Source organism: Poecilia mexicana, unplaced genomic scaffold (assembly GCF_051168715.1).
Source record: "Poecilia mexicana isolate PSO_F unplaced genomic scaffold, ASM5116871v1 scaffold_22, whole genome shotgun sequence".
Lineage (NCBI taxonomy): Eukaryota > Metazoa > Chordata > Actinopteri > Cyprinodontiformes > Poeciliidae > Poecilia > Poecilia mexicana.
The window spans coordinates 9,159,518-9,177,946 of NW_028263391.1; the positions used below are offsets into that span (position 1 = coordinate 9,159,518).

At 39.7% G+C, this 18,429-nt stretch overlaps 1 protein-coding gene across 4 annotated transcripts; it reads left to right on the forward strand.

The window, feature by feature from the left end:
• The first annotated feature begins 586 nt into the window (after nt 1-586).
• LOC106905356 (serine/threonine-protein kinase PAK 2-like) lies at nt 587-17,513 on the forward strand. 4 transcript variants are annotated; one of them, XM_014970149.2, is made up of 16 exons: nt 587-720; nt 812-885; nt 7,166-7,354; nt 7,459-7,565; nt 10,119-10,266; nt 10,361-10,377; nt 10,465-10,575; nt 10,708-10,810; nt 10,950-11,013; nt 11,989-12,037; nt 12,229-12,341; nt 12,421-12,538; nt 14,479-14,578; nt 14,689-14,885; nt 15,446-15,583; nt 16,147-17,513. In XM_014970149.2, the coding sequence occupies exons 3-16, from the start codon at nt 7,183-7,185 to the stop codon at nt 16,231-16,233; spliced, it is 1,524 nt and encodes a 507-aa protein (XP_014825635.1). In that variant the 5' UTR covers nt 587-720; nt 812-885; nt 7,166-7,182; the 3' UTR covers nt 16,234-17,513. The 4 variants fall into 4 exon arrangements, with proteins under 4 accessions (XP_014825635.1, XP_014825638.1, XP_014825637.1 ...); XM_014970152.2 differs by lacking the exon at nt 812-885 and having other exon boundaries at nt 605-720; XM_014970151.2 differs by lacking the exons at nt 587-720; nt 812-885 and adding an exon at nt 3,749-4,149.
• The last annotated feature ends 916 nt before the right edge of the window (nt 17,514-18,429 follow it).

Below are 18,429 nucleotides of genomic sequence, written 5' to 3' on the forward strand. Positions count from 1 at the left end.
TAAAGTAGTACTTCCGGTGTAGACTTTCAAAATAAACACTTACTCTGTAGTCGAGAGTTACGTTGACTTTTCAGTTAATCCAAACTGTGGCTGGCGGAGATAGATTTCTATTTGCTTCGACGTTGGATTTATCACGTTTTGTTATCGGTCAGGCAGAGACTGTATGAATATTTCAGAAGGAAGTCCAAGTCTGTAGCAGCATTGATTACAGTAAATAAAGAGTACGTTGTTTAATATAGACAGCATGTGTGAGTAGAAATAAATTGGATTTTTTTTATTATGTATTAACAAATCAGTAGTTATTTACATAAAAATGACAAATTTAGTTTGAGAAAATAAAAAATACACTTTATATTTAAAGCACCTCCACATTACTGTCAAACTAAACATTTAAAACATATTTACACTTTGATGATGTGATATTTATGCTAAACTAAGGGAAGCCATGTTATCGTCAGAATCTTTATTAATGTGAAAATATTTTCCACACACTTTTTTATTCTGAAAATCAAACATCTTCTTCCCGTGGTTGTTCCCGCGAACAAGATTTTGAGTGTTACGTAAGCCGCGAGGTAAGGAGTCGCCAGTTTGCGCCTGCGCCGTTTCGCTTCCTCTGAGCCCGGTTCCTCCCCAGACTGAGCAACAGACAGAGGGGAGAAAAACTCAGCTGGGGGCTCCCGGCGAAACACACACAACTCAGGAGCTGTGTGTCAGAAGACGGTATTATTTTTTGTTTTTGCTTTGCTCATGTTGGAATATTTTATTTCAGTATTTTAGCTTCACAATTGAACTTTATTTAAACTGAAACTAGGGTGGGACTGGACGGAGATACGAGTGTTTAGCCTCATTGAATTGAATGCCTACTTCTAAGGCCGACTGGTGCGGGTATGTAAAATCTATGCCCCTCTTGTCATTTGTTGTTTCTGCAACACTACAGAGAGAGTATTTTTGTTTTCTAATATGAAGGTATTTATTCCATACATATAAAACAAAACGGAACAAAGCTTAGTGGAGCATCCAGGGGTGTCAATGTGAGTCTGACGTCAGTAATTGCACACAACCCAGCCTCGTTTTAATTAAAACAACCCAAAAAGTTCTCTTCATTTTACAATGCGAAAATAATTTTCTTCAGATGAATTTGTATCATGTGACTTTCCAAGTGTAGTACCATGTAACATGTGTAAATATGTTATACAGTGTAATGTTACCATTGGGGAGTACCACGTTACTCTTTCTACAGTGACAGTGCTACTCTTGGACTATACTAGAGGCAAAAGAAGAGTAACAACGCTACACTTGGACAATATAATAATTGAATAATGTAATCACTCAAAAAGATCAGAAAGATCAGAAAAGATCCAACCTGAAGTAAATAGAATTGAAGTTTACTATTATTTTAATAATAACAGAGTTATTATTAAAATAATAATAGAGAGTTGTTTGTCTCTCTATTGAAATAATAGTAAAATGTTCATGTGTGATTTCAATCAAGTCATTATCTGATCTAACAAAAAGAAACTGGAGCTAGGTGGGACCTGCTGCCAACAGAGTAATGCATCACGCCTAAATCTGTATCTGTGATTTTTTTTCTTTTAGACTTTTAGCCCTAACCAGTGATCTGCTCAGCAAACCAAAATAGCGTACACACCTTGACTGTGTGTCCTGAGGTCACATTTCTACCTGCTTCACACTCCCTGATTGTCAGATTTATGATTTTCAGCCCTCAAAATATTGACAGAGGGATGAGGCAGCTGTTTGAATAACAGGACAAGGTATGCAGCTGCACTCTGAGTTTGTGCTTCACTTGTAGCCAGAGCAGTGTGGTGAAAAGCATTGATAAAGTTCATGTGAACCCTGCACCACATCGTATGCTTTAATATCTGGCCATGGGGATGAGGTGGTTCTGTGCTCGTTAATTAGCGAGGGTGGAAGTGAGCAGTGTGTCAGCTCCAGGACTCCTTTCAGGAAGTCCTCCTCCGAATATCCTTTTATAGAAGTCGAACACAAAAGGCTTGTTGTCCACTTCCTGTAAACAGCTTGGCGGCTGTGTTTGCAGCTCTCTGGTTGGTCGGCCCGGATCCTGTGACTCTCTGGGGCTCGGGGGAGTTCCAGGATGAGGAAGTGGGCTTCCCTTGACGGCTGCCAGGCACGGGGAATAGAAAGTACTCTTGATGCACAGAGAGGGTGGAAAATAGGGAACAGAAATTATGAAAGGGCAGAGGGATGTAACTGATTGTGAGGCACATGCACGTAAAGAGCTTCTGTAAACTGAGAACAGACGGGGAACGGAGGCAGAGGTTTTACTGGCTGTCGAGAATTGAGAGTACAGATGAAACAATCAAAAGTCATGGATATGCAAATGCCAGAGTTTTAAAAAATGTTAATGTGAGTGGAGCTGAAATTTTTTACTCAATTGGCAAAAAGCACACCACCCACGTTAGTTTAGTGTATGAATGTCTTTTATCAACTTCTATTTTAAACACTAAGTTGATAACATCACCAGGTTAGTTCTCCAAATGCTATTTTTATGAAAATGTAAATACTATTGACTTCTGGTTCGTTTGAAGTCTTACAATAGTTATATTACATGATGTGACACTGTCATGTGTGTCCCATTTTTTAATGTCGGTCCACACATTCGTCCGTCCGTCATCTTCCACTGACTCAGTTGGTTCTGGTACACTGACTGCATCACCCTAGATGCAGTACCAATTGACCTGCCTGTCTCCTGCTCCATTTTTCCCATCTTTAACATTTATTAATGTGTATTTACTCAACATGCAGAGTGAAAGATTTTCAATATTTTATATTTAAATGCCCCAAAACATTAGCAATCGCAAACCCTTGAATCAAGCTCTCACCCACGTTCTTGTTAGAAGATAGATGTGAAATGTTAAATGTATTTCTTACACGGCTGATCATTACATCTATTGTTTCTAGTTTTTCACACTAGGGTAGCAGACATAATACCAGAAATAATTTAATCAAATTTCCCACAATCTCTCAGTTTTTCTCATTTTTGTCCAAGACGGCTCAGCGACACTCAAGATCAGGAAGTCTCTCAGATCACCCTCTTCATTTTTTAAAGGTCACACCTGATAGTTGAATTGGTGACATATGTTTTTAAAACAGACAAGCAAAGTCTGATTAACACTTGCAAAAATGATCAAATATTGCAAGGAAACTAACCAATAGGATTACAGGATGAAACCAAAGCAAAAACAGGGAAAGATTGTAAAAAAAAAAACCCTCCAGAAATGTATTGAAAATAGACAGTAGATATAAACAATAAGCATGAAAATCAATTGAAAGGATGAAAGTGAAATACAAAGAGAATAATCATAAAGATAAGCTAATACTATGAACAAAGCAGTTTGATAGCAAGAGTTGAAATGCTGCAACAAGTTTAGAGGAAATAGAGAAAAGTGTGAGCACTTTGTAAGAGTATCATGGGCTGGAAGTAGAAATATGTCTCCTTTTTTGATAAAAGCAAATCATATTAAGAAAAAGAATGTTAAACCAAAATTTTCTGACATGATGCAGTCGTAAAACCTCGCGCTGCTTGAATCTGCATCTGTCCGTCCTTATAAAAGTCTCGCTACTTAAGTCTCCAACCCTACCTGGAAGCTATATAAAAATCTTCATTATGGAGCCTCACTTGACTTGAGGAATGTGTGTTTCGAGCTGTTTCTATGACGGACAGACATGCATGAGGCTACAGTGTGTGGTGTGTGTGTGTGTTTTGGTAAGGCGAAGTGTGAACACACCCTCCTCCAAACATCGCTGCAGCCCTGCAGCTATGGAATTCCGACTCAGGAATAACATGTCCCAACCTGGCCGCCTGCACCCAACAATCAGCGCCCCACGCACTTGAACGACCACTGGAGGCTCACGTTAGGTCTCTCAACTGGGCATAATTTTATCTTGCCTGGACAAGAAGGTGCTTGCCCCCGTGCAAGTAAGCCGAGGAATGAGGCAGCCTGCAAAGACCTGCCCTGATTGGGGTGAAAAAGAGAGGAAGAGTGGAAGCGAGAGAGCGAAGTAAGGATACGAGTGTTGAAGAAAGAAGTGCGCACATTCAGCTGGGACACAACGCTTCATTCATTGTTTGCTATATCCTCTGTAGGACACAGAGGAGTCTGCAAACAGGTGAGTGCTTGACGACTTAGACCGTAAACGGAGTAAGCTGAGTGAGTCGTTTTGTGCAAGAGGTCTGTGGTGGGTTTAGATGATCTACAATGGAAAAGGTATTTATAGGCATCTCATTTAGTCTTGCTGCTCAGGATAAAGACCAGGACACGAGTTCAGCCAACTGGTTCTGAAATGTCTCAAAGAAGAAAGCCATGTATTCCTGAACAGAAATTATTTCTGAAGGGTTTTTTTCAGCTTGCGCATTATTTTCCCAAGTTGTTCCACGTGCAACTGATCGATTGTGCATGCCGTTTATCATTGTAAAGAATTGAGTCTAGATTCAGACACTTGGAGTAGTAGAGTTTGGTTTCGGATGTAACATCTGAAGTGGGTGAGGTGTGCAAAGAACCTGCAGAAGGAGGGTTTGTGTGTGGAGAAGAGGTCATACCCACCCGAGCAACGTTTGTCACTTTTGTTCCTCTGCGAGCTCTGTCATTGGCGGTCAGACGCAGGAAGTGAGGAAACCTTTGTTTGCTTCCTGTTTCCTGTCTGTGATGTCACCCAGAGCGCAGCTTGAGGCTCACACTTGATCGAACCGCTTGCTCTGCAAGACTGGATGAGGCGCTTTTGAGGTTGATGTTTTTTTGTTTTTTTGCGTGTGCGTCTGTACGAGTGGATGAGGCTGCCTGCAATCTCAGTTTTTACCATATTAGGGTAGCAGAGGGAAGTCAATCATGGCTCCCAAAGGACTTTTACACTCATACTCTGTGCATTAGTTTTATCAGTACTGGCAAATGTAAAATTGCTTGGAAAATCACTATGAAAATTTTAATTAGATTTAACTCCATCAGCTAAAGTGCATTGTGGTGTTTTAACCGAATCACCACTCAGTCATCTGAACAAAAGCAAAAGATATATGAACTAAACATTGACCAGAAGTTTCTTGTATTGATGAAATAATTATTCATCACCAATGGTGAACGTTTTAGTTTGAAGATGATGTAAAAAAACTCCACCCCAAGTTTGCCTTCAGTTTTTAGAAAACTGAAGGCACTGCAGAAGCTTTTAAGGGGCCATATTAGGTAAAAATACTTTTTTTTTTTTTTTTGAAGGTTTACATCAGGTTTTAATGTTATTTTCTCATCAAAGCATACCTGGAGTGTTGCTTTGCTTCCTTCATGCATGTGGTCTTGGTTGCCATGGGAGATTAAATGCGCCTGGATTCACCAAGTGCCCTCTTCGAGACGCAGCTCCTCTTTGGAGCTGCAATTTCCAAGTTTCCGAGCTTCCGCCTCACAGAGCGGCCCTACCCTGCGACTCCCCCACTCGGCTCCTTCAGACTATCCAGCAACAATTAGCAAACACCTGGTGGAAGTGCACATCTGCTGAGCTCATCATACGAGCTACTTCTCAATGAAACGCTGGTAGAAACGTTGTTAAAGGGTTGATAGAGGAGCGATGTTGTGATGACTTCCTGAAGGAGGAGGCCAATTTCAAGGCGTTAAATCGCTTCTTTTAAATCATATTTGATTTCACATTAACTGAAGACCACATAGTTACTTGATTGTGTTATAAAATTGTTTTAAACACATAATACTGTCCCTTTAATATTTTTGCAGGCCTGTTCCCACAGTACGCAGCCACACATTTTCTGCTCCCACTTAAGCCTTGCAGAGTCTACCTGTCTGCAGCAGTCAATTAGTGGTGTTTGAAGTAAGCTCTCAACAGGTTGCTATGTAAGGACTCTGGAAACACAGAGACACACAACTTTGTTCAAACTTACTCAGACGCAGTTAAGATTGGCCAATTGACGTATGCGTTTTGGAAACCAGAGTGCCTGAAAACCAATCCACCCACATAGAGAACATCTTAAAGCAGAAACTACTGAGCCAGTCTTCAGGAAAATCAAACGGGAATGAACAAAGCCCCGGCCCCTTCCTCACCTGACTAAAGCGATACTGACAGCTTGTGGGTTTCTATTAAACATGACACTTTGGAGGAAGGTGTGAGTGCAGCTTTTTTAGCAACAGCAGCCGGTTGGTTGCGGTTGCTGTTCATAAATGAAAGCTGTGAATGACCAGATCACAAAACTTCAACACTTAATAGATAGAAAGTTCAAGAACATTACTGGATTTTTATTTTATTTTTCTAATCTTAGTGCTGCAATCACCCTCCCACACCTGTTGCTGCACAGTCAGCTGACTGAATTAAGGCTGCGCCACTTTTCAAAGACAAATTGACCAGTTTGAAAATGTTTCTAAAGGATAGTTATAGTGTGATAGCTAAAGGACTGCTGCTTGTCTGGAGTGACATAAAAACTAAACGTCACAACTACAACTGACTTTGCTGGTGCTTATATTATATTTTCGAAAAAGTAAATCAATGCCATTGATTTGTTAATCTAACTGTATTCATTAATATATTTCAGCATTTGGATTGTTTTCTTTTTTTCAAATAAGAGTAATAAAACCATGCCGTGCGTTTAGCTTTAAATTGAACAAAGCTGTTGTCATTTTACTAAATGTTATATTGTGAGAACCTCATATTGAACCATGCTTGTAGCTACAGAGGCAAACTTTTATTTTACGTGTTCACACCACTTCACTGTCTGCCACTCTTCTGCACACACTCCTCTCTCTCTCTCTCTCACTCACTCGCTCTCTCTCTCTTGCCTTCTTTCCTTCCTCATTCATTTGCGACTTCGAACGAGACTCGGCACGCTACTTTATTCACTCAGCTTTGCTTCCTGCTCACTCCGCTCCCTTCATACCAGCTTTTACCTTCATTTACAGCATGGACGGACTGGATAAATCTCTGTGAGTTCTCGCCTTTGCTTTCTGTCTGTTTTTACTGGTTTGCAGCTGTCTTTCTGTAGCAGCGGGGGCTGGTGTGCAACAGTTGGCTTTAGCATTGTGAAACATGAGCGAAAAACAGGAAGCTGTGAGCTCTGGGTTTTTTTCTCTCTCTTTTTTTGACGTTCAGTGAGCCTGTTGCATGGATCCTACATTTGTTGCTTCTCTTTCTGACGCTGCAGGTTGAACGTAGGTGTAGATGTGTGACAGTGGAGTGTGTGAGGACAAGCCCCCCGCTCCCCCTGTCAGGATGAGTAGCCAAGGAGGAGGAGCCAAGGACCCCCAGTCGGCCAATCACAACTCTCGGCCGCTGCCGTCTGCCCCGGAGGAGAAGAAGGCCAGGAACAAAATCATCTCCATGTTTGATAAAGGTCAGATTATCACAGCATATCTCCATGCTTTAAAGACTTCATGTAACAGTTAGTTAAAAGGTGGAAGAGGGGGTGAAGAATGACCTTTGACCTTATCCCTGCAGGATCTAAGAAGAAGGATAAGGACAAAGACAGGCCTGAAATCTCTTCCCCGTCAGACTTTGAACACACCATCCATGTTGGTTTTGATTCTGTCACTGGTGAATTCACTGTAAGTGTTTTATGGCTCATTACAATAACATGCAAATGTTTTCACACCCCTTGAACTGTTTCTCAATTTGCTGTATTACAACCACAAACTTCAATGTATTTTTATTAGGAACCTATGCAAACTTACTCTTTGAAAGGAAGGAAAAAAGACAGTTTTGTGTGACAAAATTAAAGCGAGGGAAGCTTAATATCGACACAATTTAACAGCACTCTTGTCTGGGGGTGAACAAAACATTCACCCCGTGCTTTTTCACGGGCAAACTCTGGATTTCCACACAAAAATGACATTTTCCCCTCAATGTGAGTGCAGAGTGTCTGTTTACACACCTTCGGGCGATAGGAAGTTCATCAAGTAGCACATTTACGGGACAGTTTTGAAGTGTTTGTGAAGAGCCATATTGGTGAAGTGGGTTCCTGTTGCTGCCTTTGGCATTACCTTATATTTAGAATAATATCTAAACTTAAAGTTCAAGCACAGCAGTCAAAACTAACAGATTAAACTGAAAGGAGGCCGAGGAAAGATGCGTTGCGAATCTGTCAAAACTTTTCAAAAGTAAAAATCTAAAAAGTGTGGCTTGCTTTGGGATTAACATCTCCTTACTCTGGTATCCTTTCATCAAATCCACTTCTACCAACACCTTCAGCAGACGTCTGGTTAGCACAGTCTATTTGTTTGTAAGTTAATGGGGGAAATCGATACGGCAAAAATATCATATCGAAATTTTAATACAGTCTCTGCTTGTAAAAGCGCAACTATTACAGTGAAATCTTAACCCAGAATTTAGGTAAAAATACATTTTGTAGTTTAGAATAAGCACATGTGAACCATCCGTAGTCCTGAGCTTGCAGCTACAGGATCTTTACTATTTGTAGAGCATAAATGATCATTGATATGAAAGGATATAATTATTTTGAGATAAGAAGTAATCACTTGATCAAAATCAAAACCATCCACTTAAGTGTGTAACTAACTCCTCTCTGACCTGCGTTGCCATGGTGATTCTGCAGTGTTGTTATGGCTTTGTCTATAATTTATTTGTGGATGCAGGAAATAAAAGCTGTAAAATAGGAACCGTTTGGTTTCTTGTTCTGTGATATATTTTGGATTTCATTGTGACATTATCGGCATTAAATCTCATTTAAATGCTTATGTTCTCCTTTAGTATCAACTCAGCTGTGGTTCTGGTTCTGTCTCATTTGGTTCTGGTTCTGTCTCGCTTGTGTCTCACTCTGATTATGAAGCTTAATGTTTATTTTTTATAGTACAGTTCCTTTATTTTTATTTATGTGACTTATGAACTTCTTAATTTATTTAGCTCCTCTCCTTCCTTTTTTCCCAACAGGATGGTCACACAAAAGCAAGTTAAAGTTAGATTACTTTCGTTTTCAGTGATTTAACCGTTTCCACGCCCCCACTCAACATCTAATCTCTTAAAATCAGCCTCGTGTTTTGCAGATATTGTCATTAATTTCTATGTAAACGTGAACTGCAGCTGCAATTTCGCTTTTGAAATTTTTGAAAATTTGTGGCCAGTCAGCTTTACAGGAACCTTTTTGTAAAAAAAAAAAAAAAAAGATTTTTGTATAATTATGTAAAAACTACTACTATTACTACTTTTTTTTTAATGAAACATTTTGCTCTCCTTTTTAAAAAAATAAATCAAAATGTTCAGGAACATTTTAATAAATAATCCACAACTGTTTTGCTGCGTTATGTTGTGACACAGAGGCCCGATTTCTCTCAGTCACATTTTAAAATGGGAAAGACTGGAGAACATGCTGCTTAACTACGGCAGATATGTGTTTGTTTCATAAATCACGAAGTGGTTTAACTCATCTAAACTAATCCGTGTCTGCAGCTGGATCAGGCAAAACCTTGAGAAAAAAGACGACAAAATTCAAAACAAAAACTACTAAAATTATATATTTAAAACAGAAAAGCAACAGTTATTACTACTACTGTAGCATCATTCAACATATTGATTATTGTAGTGAACATAATGTTATATACAGCTTTTTTCTTTGAGATGATTTTTGTTGTAAATTGATGCTACATAAATAAACTGAAGTGAATATCTATGTTATCATTTTGATCAAAGATGAGACACAGAGGCTCGTCATACTTTAATCTTGGTTTCGCTGTGGTGCTCTTGAGTTTTTATCTTAAAAGAGAGCTTAACATAATTATGCTAAAATGCAGGTTTTTTTTTTTTTTTTTACATTTGAGCAGCTTTAAAGGTTTTAAGTGTATCTCTAAGGGGAGATGGAGTCAAGATTGCAGAGAACTTGATATCTTCTTCATAACTTTTCAGGGGGAGTCCCTTGAATTTCCTGCTAGAATTGAGACCGGCCTTATTTAGGTCTAAACTTTATGATTTAGTCTTTAACTTTAAAAACTTAAAGTTAAATCGGCCTCAGAACCCATCACGTTATGTAACTGATCTCTTGTGATTCGGAGCCGTGGGCTGTTTTAGCGCCGTGTTACGGTGTGTTTTTATCTTTAAAGAGGAGACACAGATCAGTAAACGCTTTGCCTCCATGTTTGCGTGTGCAGGGAATGCCGGAGCAGTGGGCCCGGCTCCTTCAGAACTCCAACATCAGTCCGTCGGAGCAGAAACAGAACCCGCAGGCGGTCCTCGATGTTCTCAAGTTCTACGACTCCACCAGCGGAAAACAGAAGTACATGGATGTTCCTACTTCAGGTCAGTTTCCCATCTTTACAGCAAACAACTTGCAGACTAGTTTTGTAGCTGTGCTTTAAACTTTTCTTCCCCCCCCTTTTTTTCCCTCCTTCAGATAAAGATTCTCAGTTGGTAAGTAGCATTTTTCATTACTTTAACAAAGTAATTCATTTTCCCTGAGCTTCATTTTGTTTTGTTTGTATTTTGTTACTCTTGCAGCCGGGCAAGAAAGATACGACTACTTCTCCGTTAGCCAGAGACGGCGATGACGACGAGGACGACGATACACCGCCCCCGGTCGTGGCGCCACGGCCAGCGCACACAAAATCCGTGAGCATGATTTGGTTATAGATGATCCTACTTTTATGATTATTAACCTGAAATAACCAGAACTTGATCCCACAATTCACAGTTCCTTTAAAACGACGTAAATCTACTTTTTCCTGCTTGTTTTTTTTAAAGATGTACACAAGGCCGGCCCAAGAAACAGAAAGTCCCAAGGCAGCTGACCAACAGAAAGCGAAGGGAGGCAAGATGACTGATGAAGAAATAATGGAAAAGCTAAGTAAGTTTAACACACACACACACACGCACACACACACACACACACACACACACACTTAAAATTCAGACATATACAAAAAAAACACACCTGCATTTGTTTCTGCCTACTTACTACCTTTTTTGTCTTTGTGACATTTTAGGAAGTATCGTCAGTGTCGGAGACCCTAAAAAGAAATATACTCGCTACGAAAAGATCGGCCAGGGGTGAGTCAGGATTTAAGCTGAAAACACACGAAGAAAATGTCAAAACTTTGAAAGAAGATGTCTATCAAAGAGGAAGTCATACACAGTTTCAGACGGAGAGTTACATAAACTCATCTAATGCATGAATATCATGTTATTTTTGTCTTTTTAGCAATGAATTTGAGCTGCTCTTATTCCAGGATATAAAGGCTAGAATTTAATTTATTCAGGATGTTCAGGAGGAACACAAGAACAAAGACTCAAGCCTGTTATGAACTTGAGATTGCTAAAACAGTAGAGCGACTTTAATGCAGATGGAGAAGGTCGTTTGAAATCCCCCTACTCAAAATTCACAGCTGCTCACGTCTTCTGGAGAAACAATTTATAGTCAGACGTGACAAAGATTGAGCTGTTTGGTCACAATAAGAAGAAGTTAGTAGTTTTTCCTTGAATCAACAGCTGGATGGTTTGAAACGTCACCAGAAGTGAGACTTGCAGCAGGATGATAATTAAAAACACACATCAGCACCTGCTGGGAATGGAAAACGCAGGCTGACATTATCTGAGGATTTATGGACAAAACCCAGGACTGCGACAGCAAACCAAGCAGTTTGACTTTGTTCAAACATACCTCTAGACTCACACTAGAAGATGTTGATGGCAACAAAAACTGTGTAGCTTTCCTGCATCCTTATCATCCCAGTTTTACTGAGAGAGTATGTACTTATTTGAGCATGAAATACATTTTCTATTTTACTGAATAAAAGACAACCCACAATAAATTCAAACCTGTGCACCTCTACTTAACTTAATTAATTAAGGTTGGATAGTCTGTCCTCCTTGAAAATGTAGTTCAAATGATTCATCAAAAGGTCAAAATTGACAGAGTTGACGTCTATGATGAGTAGATTTAAACCTCTGACTGGATCTGCACGCCAAACGAGACAAAAACAACTGGACACTTTTGATTTACACTTTGATTTCTTTTTCTTTCAGGGCCTCTGGTACAGTTTACACAGCCATAGACGTTGCCACAGGACAAGAGGTTAGCTTGTCCTGTCTTATCTCTGCCCAAACAAAGACTTTCTTGATTTTCTCCTCCGTTTCTGATTCTTTATTTGACTTTTTCAAGGAGCAACTTGGTAAAAAAAAAACGTTGGGATCAGCAATTGTCTGATCTGAAATCGGAATCCGAATGCTAACCTACTAACGTTTATTAAACGCTGTGATTTGCAGGTGGCCATCAAGCAGATCAACCTGCAGAAGCAGCCAAAGAAAGAGCTCATCATCAATGAAATCCTGGTCATGAAAGAGCTGAAGAACCCCAACATTGTCAACTTCGTAGACAGGTAACACTTGCTGTAAAGTATGAGTGAACACGGAGCGCTCGGTTCGCAGCACCAAGCTTTGCTTTGACTTTCTGTGCAGTTTCCTGGTCGGGGACGAGCTTTACGTGGTGATGGAGTATCTGGCCGGCGGCTCTCTAACTGACGTTGTGACGGAGACGTGCATGGACGAGGCTCAGATCGCTGCTGTCTGCAGAGAGGTGAAGCTCGACTCGCACCGATAAGAGAACCTGCATGAAACTTGTCAAAACTGGGTTGAATTTAGATGGCAGAAAACAGGCTCACTCAGACATGCTTAACTGGGAAGTTTTACTTCTGTACTGCATTTTTCAGATTGTTTTGAGACGCTGCTCTGCAAAAGCTCTCATACCCACTTTTTTTTTTTTTCATGCTACAACCACAAACCTCAATGTGACCTATTGTGATTTTTTTGTGATTCATGGTATTAGGGCTGAAACGATTCCTCGAATGATTCGAGTACCTCGATTACTAAAATTCCTCGAGGAAAATTTACCTGCCTCGAAGCTTCGTTAATTTATGTTTTATTAGTTAGCGCACCGTGTTCCGGCCGGGACTTCATTAGCGTTGCGCGGAGCTCTCACTTCCGCCTCTGAGTTGTTGACAAAAGCTAAGTCTCAGCGGCATAAAGTCCAATCTTCAAGATTGGCCTGTGGGGATTTTATTGATTGATGATAATGCCCGACTTTTTATCGTTTTTGGGGAACCAATAAGCATCCTTAAAATGACTGGGGGAATGCCTGGAGTATGGCAGCATTTCTCCTCCGGGGCTGCTGGTTGAAAGCGAACGGCGGGAAGAGCGCTGAGGTGAGCGGATAGCCTGAACAGGGCGGGCGGCTGAGTAGCTGATGCTTACCGTGTAAATGTAGCTTTACCGACGAACCGCACAATAAACTTCATATCCCGGTCTGAAGAAACGGGTGGCGGAGCGCATCGTACATGGCTGGTAGATGAGTTTCTGAGTGTGACCAGTGAAGGTGTCGTAAATATCCCGTATTGCTTCCCCCCGTGTTCGTCCCCCGGTCTAACGGTTCGTCAGTCCGCTGGTCTATTTCCTCCCCTCCACCCCATGTTCGTTCATTCGCCCTCTCCTCCCACTCCAGGCGGCATTTCCCGTATTTTCAAACCCAAAGCGTGACAGGTTAGGTGGCAAGGTGAGTTTAATTAATCTATTAAACTCACTGAAGATGAATACATAAACTAAAAGCTGGATTGTAGACATTTTTTATAAGCATATTTGTGAGCCTGCCTCTTTGTTATTAAATTCAATATAATTTCAGATTTTTCTATAACTTTTCTTCTGGTTAACTTAGAAAGTGAGCTATTATTGTTACAGGTTAGTTTTCTAAACTACAAAAAAGCAACTGTTAGGGATGCTCAAATATGAAAACTTGGACTCATATTGATATCTGATAGTAACACCGGTATTATGCCAGATTTACCAATATTTCATTTTAGAATTTTTTTTATCCGATTACTCGATTAATCGTAAGAATAATCGATAGATTACTCGATTACTAAAATATTCGTTTACAACAGCCCTACATGGTATTAATCTTTGTTGGGGGTTTTTTTAATATACAAACCTGAAAAGTGCGGTGTGCATTTGAATTCAACCCCTCTTATTCCAGTTGACGTATCATTAGCCACAAGACAGATAAGCATGTGGAAGAATTGTGCTCTGGACTGATGAGAGGAAATAATTCTTTTTTGCCCTGCCTGCAAAATGCCAGGGATAGCCGACACTAAAACTGCCTGAAGGCAAAAGTTTAGATGGATTTATTCATGTTTGAATGGTTCAGTCAAAGTCCACAGTTAAGATTCTGTGGCAAGAATGGAATGTTTGTAGACGTCATTCATTTAATGAGTGAGTTTTGCCATTTTTCACTAGAAGATGTGCAGAATTGTTAAAAAAAAGTACCCAAAAGTTCCAGTTCTCAATATGCACTACCTTGTGTTGGCCTATTGCATAAAATCCTCCCAAAAAACGCAGAACGTTCTGGTTGTAACATCACAAAATATGGGGAAATTCAAGAGGTGTTGATACTTTTGCAAGGCGCTGCATTTGTAAGCGCTGTACGTTTGGCAACTCGCTTCATTTCCTCACTCTTTCTCTGCTCAGGTCCTTCAGGCTTTGGAGTTTCTTCACGCCAACCAGGTCATCCACAGAGACATCAAGAGCGACAACGTACTTCTCGGGATGGACGGATCAGTCAAACTCAGTAAGGAGCGATTTGTTCATCCGCAGTCGCAGACTGAGAAACTCATTTATGTCGAGTGCAATCAGACATCCCCGTCATAAATCTCAACTCACTTTTTTGTGTTTCTGCAGCCGACTTCGGCTTCTGCGCTCAGATCACCCCGGAGCAGAGCAAGCGCAGCACCATGGTGGGGACGCCGTACTGGATGGCTCCAGAGGTGGTGACCAGAAAGGCTTATGGACCCAAAGTGGACATTTGGTCTCTGGGCATCATGGCCATAGAAATGGTGGAGGGGGAGCCTCCATATCTCAATGAGAATCCTCTCAGGGTAGGTGCAGACCAGAAGGACAAATAATCAGTCGGTTGTTCAAGATTAAAATTTTTATTTACCTGTCAGTGTGAGCAAGCATTTAAAAAGCCCCACAGCATGTTCCTGTCACTACAATCAATTATGTGTAAATGCAGAGTCAAAATATTTGCATTCTTTACAAGATGCTGATACTCGAGGAGATATTTCTGAAATTAATGATTGGATATAATTCGTAGTTAATGAACCCAAATCATCAACGCTTTTAGGATTCTTTTTAGTTTTTCTTCTCCTTATCACAGAGACTTTTCCACATCTGCTAAATCTAAGAACCTTTCTCTTGCGCCCCCATGTGGCTGACAGTTGAATGCGCGAGTTTAATAGCTCATTTAAAAAAAAGAAGTAAAACTTCCAGCATGGACTTGGTGATTTCTGGAAACATCTGTATCATAAATGTAAATTAATAAATAGAAAGTATTTTTAGAAGTTTTAGTTTGATAATCTGGTATAAATGTAAAAATGTACTGTTAAAACAAATATGATGCTGTATTTTCTAAGCGCTCCTTTGCTCTTTTCTCCAGGCGTTGTATTTAATCGCCACCAACGGGACTCCTGAGCTGCAGAACCCAGAGAAGTTGACTCCTGTTTTCAGGTCCTTCCTGTCCAGCTCTCTGGAGATGGACGTGGAAAAACGAGGGTCTGGCAAAGAGTTGCTGCAGGTAAAACAAAAGCTGTTTACTTTAGTCGTCTTTAATGCTTGTGAAAGTTTAATACTATGTATTTTAGGTATGTAGGAGAATCCGTTCTTATGGTTTTTAGCCTCTTTATAAAAAAAAAAGTGTGGTTTTCTCCAACCACAGGAACTCGATGAGGAGTAATAAATCTCATTTGCTTAATTCCAAGACATGATATGAGTCAGGATGTTTGTGGCAGACTATTAACGTTGTTTATGTTTAACCAGTTCCTGAACTAAATGGCAAATAAAATAGTGTTTAGTGATTTCATATTGGAACATCAGGCGGTTAAAAGTATTTTACGTGCATTCTCCTGCAAATATCGCCTCCTAATTGTTTATTTGTGACATAAAATTGAATATGTACTGTAGATGTAGATGAACTAGAAGTTAGTCCAAGACGACATCTTTAACAAGATTTCAGTCTGAACTGATAAATATAAAAATGACTTTTAGCAGGAGAAACTCATCGAATCTTGAAAAATGCACAGTTTGAGTATATATTATCATTATTTCATCTGAGTTAATCTCTTGCATCCGTTTCTCTAGCATCCCTTCCTGAAGCAGGCGAAACCTCTGTCCAGTCTAACCCCTCTCATCCTGGCAGCCAAGGAGGCAATGAAGAGCAATCGCTAACCCTCCGCCTTGATTTCAGAGACTTTAAAACAAACACGGACCACCAACTGTCTCCCAGCGGTCCGTGTGTGTGATCATGAGAAGTCTACCGATGTTTTGTTTTTCTAGTCGTCATAAAATGCTGCTCCACTTTCCTCGTGTTTCTGGACTGATGATCTACTAATTTTCCATTTGTGCCTTGCTCCAAAGCCGCGCGAAGCCAAAGGAAGTTCCCTGTTAGTTATTGCCTTGTGTTTCTTGAAGCATGTCCAAAACACAACGAATCTTTACATATTAAGAATTTCATCGTACAAAGGGAGCGCTACTAAAATCCACTTAATTATGCAGGACAAGTTTGATCCTAGACAGTGTTTATTGGGGAACATTCAGAACTCTGTTATTTGGTCCCTCCAGCTACTTTTGCTGGTGATCTGTGGTTACATGATGAGATCTGAATGAAATTTAAAACCTCTGCTGTGCTGGGGCCCAGAATGGGACAGTGTTCTCTTTGTGCAGTGGAAAAAAACACATCAGTGTCCTTCCTGTAACCCTAAATGTCAGTACAACTGAGTAATTACATTACTTTATGCAGACACAATCTATGCAATCTCATCTGAATGCAGGTTATTTTTTTCAAAATGTTTTTCTTTTATTCTGCAAAGCCTTAAAGCCAAATGTGTTTCTTTGTATGATTGTTCTTCTGCATGTTTATCTTCTTTGCTGTTCATCACCTGATCTTTGTACAACACAATTATCATCTGTAGTATATTAAATGTTACACTGGAGGAGTTTTTTTATATATATATTGTCTGTATATTATGTAATGTCTTGTATTTTTAACAACTGATAATATATATATAAATATACATTGTTACTTCATTGTTCTAGCTAACAGCATGGGACATTTTTAAATTGATATTCAGGAAATCTGTGTTCTGGTTCAGTTCAATTCAGAAGTACGCTACTGACCCCAAAGAGAAATTAAATGTTGTTGTGACTCGTATTAATTCCAGATTCTTTAAGGATTTATTGCAGATGGTGAGAAGGACTTCATGTAGCAGTCTGTATTACAGTGCATTTGGAGGAGTCTCTGACTGAAGACACTCTGTTTATCTGTTATTCTCCTACCGTACATTAAATTTCCAATTTATCAGAGAACCAACAGTAAAATCAACAATCCAACTATGTTTCACATCTATGACCAAAAGGTTGAACTTTGTGATTCATGAATTAAGCAACGCTGGGCCCTAAATAAAATCCTAAGAGTTGTTAAATTATTAATAAACTTGGAGCTGAAGGGATTTGTGTCTCATTAATGATTACAATTAAACTCAGGACTGGATCTTATGCACAAAGACAGATGAAGTCATGATATGTTGAAATGGAGGCAGAGTGAGAATATAACACTATCAATGCAGATTCATTTTAAACAGAGTAATGTAGGCACTGTAAATAGCAAACACAGTAGATCTAGACAGGAATGTTTAGGGAGTAAATGTCTGGAATCTGATTTTCAGTCATTACAGATTTAAGAAGACATCTGCTACATAAAAATGTCATCTGCATATAAATGCATTCCACCATATGCAGATGACGCAAGCATTTATCTTCCAAAAGAGGTTGAGTTGCACCTGTATTGTCTCATGTCAGTAAAACTGAAGTATGAACGGAGTCAAGCTTGTAAAGCTGGAATGAAGACACAGCAGAGATCTTTGGAACCAGTTATGTTAGAATCATGTGTTACTGAATCTTGAAGAAAGAGAAAGGAAGTAAGAAAACACTGTTTTTCATAAACACTAGCCTCTACTGCTAACCCTTCATGATCAAAATGGTTCAAAAGGCAGCAGCTCATCTTTTAAGAAACATGCAAGAGAGAGCTGGCTTTACATCACTAACTTCCTGATCAAATTTAGAGTAAAACAGCATTTTTATTTTTAATTTAATTTAGCATATTCCTTGGCTTTATCTTATCTTTCATAAATTTAGAGAAACTCATCCTTAAAGAGTAAATTTAGATGGATTATGTAAATGCATCTTATTTGAATCATGTTCCCTTCATGTCAACACAAGAGGGCAGCATCTGTCCACTGTCTGATACTTCTCATTCGGTTCCAGATGTGCTGCTCTGCATTCACCCATGTAGTAATTTGAATATCTGCTGCGCTTCCCTGAACATCAGGCTTTATTAAAGCGCTAAGCTGTGTGGTCAGTTTTACA

What these genes read in the sequence shown, in the direction of transcription:
- LOC106905356 (XM_014970149.2), top strand. Translation starts at nt 7,183, where the DNA reads ATGTGTGACAGTGGAGTGTGTGAGGACAAGCCCCCCGCTCCCCCTGTC. An exon ending in CTGTCACTGGTGAATTCACT is followed by an intron (nt 7,566 to 10,118) that starts GTAAGTGTTTTA and finishes TTGCGTGTGCAG; the next exon opens with GGAATGCCGGAGCAGTGGGC. An exon ending in TCGCTGCTGTCTGCAGAGAG is followed by an intron (nt 12,539 to 14,478) that starts GTGAAGCTCGAC and finishes TTCTCTGCTCAG; the next exon opens with GTCCTTCAGGCTTTGGAGTT.